Genomic DNA, 7379 nt, shown 5'->3' with positions numbered 1-7379 from the left:
GGGACAAAGCCTCTGCTGGCACCCCGCAGCTGCATGTGGCAGCTGGACACATGGGTGATGGGAAAAAACCTGGCCAGATGCATCTTTTGGGAGCCAAGACCACCCTAGACCCTTTCCCTGTTAGAAATTTTTCCCCAAATTGCCCTTCCATCTTCACAACACCCAGGGCTGCCCAGGACAAGCTGGTGGAGATGGGGCCATGCAGGTTCGGGTGTTGGGGGTCACCCAGCTTCCACAGCTCCTAATAAAGATGGATAAGAGATCAGGACAAGGCTGGGACCCCAGGATGGTCACAGCTTAACTGTCCCCGAGGCAGGGACTGTCCAGAAGGGAACGGAGAAGCCAGAGGGGAGGCAGAGCTGTGGTACGTCCTGGTGCCACCGACCGCGGAAGATGCACATCCCCATCCTGAGGCTCTGGGCACTGCAAAGGGATCACATCACTGCTGTCCCGGAGCTGGCGGGACATGGTGGGGACCCAACCGACTCACCCCAGCGCTCTGGGACCTGCAAGGGGACCCCAGGACTGCGCTGGGGACCCCGGAGCTGGGGAAGGGGCAGGCACAGAGCCCCACGGGTGGCTCGGAGGGACGATGCCAACTCTGCGCGGTGAGGTGCCGGGCAGGTGGGGAGCGGGACGCTGGGGGGGGGCGGTGGGGGGCCGTGCCCCGGCGGTCTCCAGGCAGTGTCCGAGCCCCGCTCCCGGCTGGGATGGCAGCGCCGTGTTTGCGAAGAGTTAAGGAGGCGGAAGAGGCAGGAAGCGGCCCGAGCCGCTCTCCATAGAAACCCGCGGCCGTGATTAAAGTCTGATGCGGGCCCGATAGCGGGGGGGGTGGGGTGTGTGGGGGGGGGGGGTGCGGGGAAGGGGAGGGGGGTGCAGCGCCCGCTTTAATTACAGCGGAGGAAATTGCTGGAGCCGGGGCCCCGAGCCTCTGCGAGTTGCCTGGAAACTACCCCCCACCCCCCCCCGCCTCTCCCGGCCCCTGCCCGTCCCCTGCCCGTCCCGCTGCCATTTATTCGCCATCAGCTGCTCCCTGATAAAGTGGAATAATAATAATAATAATAGGGGCAGGAATATTAAAACATGCAGCCCGCGGGCCGCCCCCACAGCTGCCATGAGACACGGCGCCGGAGCGGTGCCACTGCTGCTCAACATGTACCTGCCAGGTACGGGCGGACCCCCCCGGCCGCTGCCCCGCCGCAGCGCCGTGCACCGCACAGCACCCGGCCCCCGCCCGCCCTGCCCCGCCGCTGCCCTGGGGCCCCTCTCTGCCCCGTCTCCCTCCAGCGCCCACCCTGCCTTCCCCTGTCCCTCCATCCATTCTCCCTTTCTGCCTTCCAGTCCCCCCAACCACCCCTTCCTCCTTTCTTCCAGCTGCCCTCGCCGCCTTCCATGCCCGCACAGCCGTCCTCCCTTCCATCCTTCATCCACCCACCGACCCCCCTTATCCTTCCAACCCTCCGTCCACCTTTCTGTCCTTCCAACCCATCCTTTCACCCACCCTTCCCCTATGCTTCCATTCATCTATCCTTCCACCCACCCACTTGTCCCTCCATCCCCATTTCTGTCCCCACTACTGGCCATCCCTTCCACCTACCCTCGTCCCTTCCATCAGCCCATTCTTCCTCCATCTCACCCATTACCTGCCCTTCCTTCCACCTGTCAACCGCTCACCCTTCTTTCCCTCCTTCTTCTTATCCTTCCCTCCATCTACCCATCCAGCCTCCCTTCTGTCCTTCTGTCCATCCACCCATCTCTCTCTCCTTCTTTCCTTCCTTTCACTCCTCTCTCCATCTCTCTCCTTTCCCCAGCCGTCTGCTCCCCAAACACGGACACTCGTCCTTCCTTCCACCTGCCGCTCCTGCCACCCATCCTTCCACCCCACCCGCCTCCTCTCCCTCTTCCCCTGCCCCGCAGTTCTCTCCCTCTCTCCCTCTCTCCTCCCTACCCCAGCCCGAGGGATTTTCTATTCCTATTTAAAAGCTTCCCCGGCTCGGTCGGAAATCGGATTTCCTTTTTCCTGGACGCGTTTCCTGGCTTCGCCGCGGCGGCGGGGCAGGCGAGGGGGAGAGGCCGGGGGCTGCGGGGAGGCTGCCCGCGGGTGGGCGCCGGGGGGTCGCGGTCCCGCCTGGCTCCAGCCTCCCCCTCCACCCCCACCCGCGCCCCTTTTTCCCCCCAGATCCAGTCGGGGAAACTTTGTTCAAAGACGGGAAGAGCCAGGCGTGGGGGTCTCTCAGCCCCGGCGTGCAGAAAGGTAAGAGCACGGCTGCCCCTTCCCCAGCCCCGGCCCCGCTCCCCCCCCCGCCCCGGGGACCCCACACGCATCCCCCACCGCCCCGCAGCCATCGGGGACCCCTTCCCGTCCGTGTGCGGGGCACTGCCTACGCGGGACATGTCCCGCCACCAAAACCCACGGGGTGAAGAACGGTCGAGCCCCGACGGCTGGGACCCGCCGTACCGTTGCAGCGGAGGGGAGCGGGGTGCCCAGCGCCCTCGGACCCCTCCGGACCCTCGCAGCGGGGCGGGGTGGCTGCAAGGTCCCAGCTCGGGTCCCCCCGGTGCTCCAGGGACGTTCGACGGGGAGGGAGCTGCCAGCCAGCTGGGATGTGTCGGGGGATAATCCGGGCTTGGGGGACTCGTTCCTGGGAGCAGGGGAATGCGGTGAGATCCCACCCGGGAGGGAGCTGCCGGTGAGGGGCTGGGGCTGGCTGGGAGATGATGGATCCCCGGGAACCGGAGCCATACATCGAGGGAAAACCGTCCAGGGGTTCTGGGGATCGGCCAAGGGCTGGCCAGGGAGCAGCCTGGAGCCTGCTGGAGAGCGCAGCAGCACTGGTCATCAGGTGGCCAGGGAGCCAGCGCTGTGGTGCTTGGGCCACGTAGCTTGCCTGTCTGGCAAGAAGACAGGCCAGGGGCCAGGGAGTGCTCTGAGTGGGAAAAGGGGAGCTCTGGTTTAGGAGAGCGAGGGGGGGCAAAGCCAGACCAGCGGGGGCCCTTTTGCCTCTGCATTGCGTACTCTGCCCCAGCTGTACTCTGCGCACTGCACTGTGGTGAGAAGGATCTTTTTGGATCCCTGGAGATTTCCTCGGGGAGCTGCTGGGCGCTGCAGCACAGCACCCTGCGGCAGGCAGGATTGAGCCTCGCCACCCCACCCAGCGGCGCCCCCCAACACTGCCCTGCCCTGCTTGCGTGGGGTGGGGCACCTCGTGGGTGGGGGATAGCAGGAGCCCAGGGTGGGGGCTGCGGGGACGGAGAAGAGGAAAGAGCTGTGGCTGTACCCTAGAGAGGAGAGATCCCCCACCTCGGTCCCAGGATGGGGGATCTGGAAATACCTTGGAAAGACCTGGTCTCGGCTGCCTGCATGAGGATGTCTGAGGGGGGTTTGGTGAATGGGGATGGATGGGGAAAAGCTGTTCCCTGCTTCTTCCAGAGCAAAAACTGGGGAGCACCAATTGAAATAGGTGGGTGTGAAAAAATCAGGACAAGGTGGTTCTCTGTGGGAAACACAGCAGAGCCATGGGACTGCCTGCTGCAGCGGTTGTGGGTGCTAAACCTCTATACGGGATCCAAGCACCCTTAGACAAAATAGTGGCAGAAAAGCACAGAGAGGAGGATGAAATCCAAAGATGCTGCTTCTGCCGAGGGAAGAGCCTGTGCTGCAACGGCCAGGGTCAGGAGCAGGGATGTGCAGGCGATGCTGTTTGGGAGAGAGGGGGGGTGGGGGGTGTCTGGGTAAGTGCAGGGCGGCTCTGCAGGGTGGCTGGGTCCCAGGGGTGGGGCTGCTCGTCACCCTGAGGTCCAGGGACCTTCTCCTCTCGTGACCTCTGGCCAGACTCAGTGGAGCCTGTCCGTGTGCCTCAGCATGGGCATGTTCAGGTGTGCCAGGCTCCTATGTGTGCACAGCCTGGCACAGGGGCATCCTGGGCACCCCCCAAGAGTTCTTCTCAGTCGCAGCTGTAGGTGCAATGGCCGTGGCTCAGAGAGGACAGTTTTCCTGTGGAAGTAAGGAACATTGGTGCCTGATTCAAAGCCACAGCGGGTCCTGAACTGGTCTCTCTTCCCCCTATACCTACCTGCGCCTGCCAGGGGTGCAGGTCAGAGTAGTGTTGCACCCCGACCTCAGCTCTCCATGGAGACATCTTGCGGGGCACAGTGCCCCTAGAGATGGGTAAGGGCTGTGCTGTGACACCAGTCCAGTTTCAAGCAGAGGTGGCAGTGGGGAATACTGGTGCTGGGATGGATCTGGTACTGCCAAGATACCTCCTTCTTGGGGATGCAGATGAAATAACTAGGCCAGATACTCACAGTAAACCAAATAAGCCGGTGTCCATCTTCAGCGGGCTGTGAATGAGGGCAGGAGGGATGTGGGGGCCCTGAATCCAAACCCACTGCAGCCTGCATTGACCTCTGAGGACTCCTACTCCTGTCCAGAGGTGTAGAGGCATCCTCTCCTCTTGCTTGCGGGGCAGGATGGGGGTAAGGATACTGCAAAGGAGATAAGACCTCGTTACCATCTTCTGTGTCTCTAGAGCAAAGATGCAATGAGGTGCATCTGAAACCTGGGTCCAGGAGGGGGCAACATAGCAGAGGGTTGAGGAGACTGGGGCACATCCTGCCCTACTCCTTGTGTCCTGAGAGAGATCTTTAACCTCTGCGGGGCTTGGCCTTGCAGGCAGCGGGCAGATCCAGCTGTGGCAGTTCCTGCTGGAGCTGCTCTCGGACCGGGCCAACCTGAACTGCATCGCCTGGGAAGGCACGAACGGGGAATTCAAGCTGATTGACCCTGACGAGGTGGCGCGGCGCTGGGGCGAGCGGAAGAGCAAACCCAACATGAATTATGACAAGCTGAGCCGGGCACTGCGCTACTACTACGACAAGAACATCATGACCAAGGTCCACGGCAAGCGCTACGCCTACAAGTTTGACTTCCATGGGCTGGCGCAAGTGTGCCAGCCGGCCACCCCTGATCACACCCTCTACAAATTTCAGGGCAACCTGGCCCCGCTGCCCTTCTCAGGCATCTCCAAACTCAACCTCATGACCTCGGGGGTGACACCAGCTGGCTTCTCCTACTGGCCTGGCTCCAGCCCGTCCCTCTACCCTGGGCACGGGCTCCAGCCCTCTGCCCCGTTCAGCGCCATGGCAGCCTCCCACCTCAACAACATGAACAATCATTACCACTAGAGGCTCAGCCACGCCAAGCAGAGCTCCTCGTCCCTGGCAGCATGGGGCTGGGGAGCTGGGAAGCTCAGCAAGGAGGGATGGGGGGGTGGGATTGTGACCTGCTCTCAGTTGCCCCCTTTTAGATTTGAAGAGTGGTGTGGGGGGCAAAGAGTGCTTGCAGGGTAGCTGGGTTGGGTCCCTGATGTGGGTGGCTGGAGGAGAGAAGCCATCTAAATTTAGGGTGAGGATGGATCTGTGATCCTGGGAACAGACATGAATAGCTAAATCAGGATGTGAATGGAAGAAAAAAACATGGGCTCTCCTCCTTGCAGGGACCATGCCCCCCTTTTCCTTTGCAACATGCTGCCCACCCCATGAACGTCCTTAGCTCTGCCCCCAGCCTGTGCCTGCCCTCCCCTCTCCCTGCAGAGAGGAGTCAGGAGCTGGGGCCTCAGGGCATCTGTGTCCATGGGTGAGGGTCCCCCTGGTAGGGGCAGGGAAATGGGACTCTCCTTGCTGTTCCTTGGTCCCCCACCTTTGCCCCCAAAGCTTTCCTTTCCTCCATTCCTCCTACACCTCCTGATGCTGGTGGCTTCCTCCAGACCTCAGGAGAAGCCTTGGTCTGGAGAGGAGAAGCCCTTCATGGGTTGACTCCTGCCCTGGGCAGGGCTCTGGGGCTGGAGGTACCAGGGGCAGATGTGGGGGCACTGCCAACCCTCAAGGCAAGGACAGAACCCAGAGGCAGCAAAGCCTGGCCCCCACAGCTCTGCCCTCTTCCCAGTGCCCAAGGACCACACCACACCACAGAAGGGGATGGTCCCCAACATCCTGCACATGAGCCCGTGTCCTGCTGGTTACTTCCAAGTTTAATGCCCCAGTTTTACTGTGGCTTTAGCCCCTCGCATACAGGGCTTGGTGGGACACCCTCCATGGGTGGGAACATCCCCAGGGACAAGGCTGACTGGGAGGTTGAACAGGAGGAGGGATGACAGCAGGGCTGGGAGTCCCAGGCACTGAGGGGCAGCCCTGGGTCTCTCTGCCTGGGTCCAAGGAGGTGTCCCCATCCTCCAGAGCAGGACTTTGGCCCAGTGGATGAAGAAGAGCTGGGCATGCTGGGCTCTGCACTGGCTGGGGGGAGGGATTGGTCTTCAATAAAACAGAGAGGTGCTGTGACCTGTGTCCTCTTGTGTCTGCAGGGCGCTGGTGAGAGAGGAAACCACCCAGCAAATCCCCTCCCATACAAGCCAGAGCACCTGTAGGGCTGGGGTGGGGAGGATGCGGCCACCCTGCTGCATCACCTTTCCTCCATCACCTCTGGCTCTTACAGCCCCCAAGAGATAAGGCAGAGGTGGAAACCTCTGGGCTTCTTGAGACACCCCTTCAGCGAAGCTACTTACCCTATTTCCAGGCTGGCAAGGGGGTGTGGCAGCTGGAGGCAAAGAGGAGATGCAGTTGGCCTGGCAGGCTGTCTGTAATCCTGCCATCAAGGGGAATTTGGGATGCCAGGAGCCAAATCCCTCATGACTCACAGAGCCCTGTGCAACCAGCTTGGGGCGATGCACTGGGCCCAGCATGGCTGGATCATGCAGCAGGTGCCCTTGCTGGGCTGCGCTGTGCCAGGAGCAGGGAGGTCCTGAGCCATGGAACCAGGTTCATGTGTGACATCAATGCAGTGAGTGGGGGAACACTGCTTGCCCAGCTTCAGGAACATGCCCATAGATCCACCGCTGCCTGTGGTGGCTGGCGTGGGCTCAGGAGCTGCCCTCTGCCTGCTCCCCAACTTGGGGCTGTACGCCCCATCCCACCCTCATCAGAGGTCCAGGATGACAGGGCTGGGAGCCAGGCTTAAATCAGGGATCAGTTGTGATCCCTGCTGTGGGGGTGCACAGATTACCAGCTGTGTAGGGGGCTGCTGTGCAATTACCCAGCACATGGAGGAGGCGGTCAGATCGCAGCCCCTCTCCCTGTGCCCCCAAGATCAGAGCAGCCTCCAGATCTGAGGACTCTGTGCTGCCCTCTCTGCCTCCCTCCAAGGTCTGGTCACTCTCATGGCTTTGGTGGCATCTGCTTGGACGTGTCCTCATTGCCCTAATCAGCTTAAGGGAGGGGGATCTGATGTCAGTGTCTCCTCTCAGAAGGGCTCAAGCTGTGCAGTGGGAGGCCTGATGCTGCTGGTGGGGACCCCATGTATAGGAAAGGAGCTGGAGAGACTGGGG

The 7379-nt window shown here is 61.8% G+C and overlaps 1 protein-coding gene across 1 annotated transcript; it reads left to right on the top strand.

The window, feature by feature from the left end:
• Window positions 1-1114: 1114 nt before the first annotated feature.
• FEV (FEV transcription factor, ETS family member) lies at window positions 1115-6955 on the top strand. Its single transcript, XM_074910614.1, has 3 exons — window positions 1115-1166; window positions 2180-2254; window positions 4673-6955. The coding sequence occupies exons 1-3, from the start codon at window positions 1115-1117 to the stop codon at window positions 5182-5184; spliced, it is 639 nt and encodes a 212-aa protein (XP_074766715.1). The 3' UTR covers window positions 5185-6955.
• Window positions 6956-7379: the final 424 nt, after the last annotated feature.

This window comes from Athene noctua, chromosome 7, assembly GCF_965140245.1.
Source record: "Athene noctua chromosome 7, bAthNoc1.hap1.1, whole genome shotgun sequence".
Taxonomy (NCBI): domain Eukaryota; kingdom Metazoa; phylum Chordata; class Aves; order Strigiformes; family Strigidae; genus Athene; species Athene noctua.
This window is presented reverse-complemented; position numbering and strand designations above follow the sequence as displayed.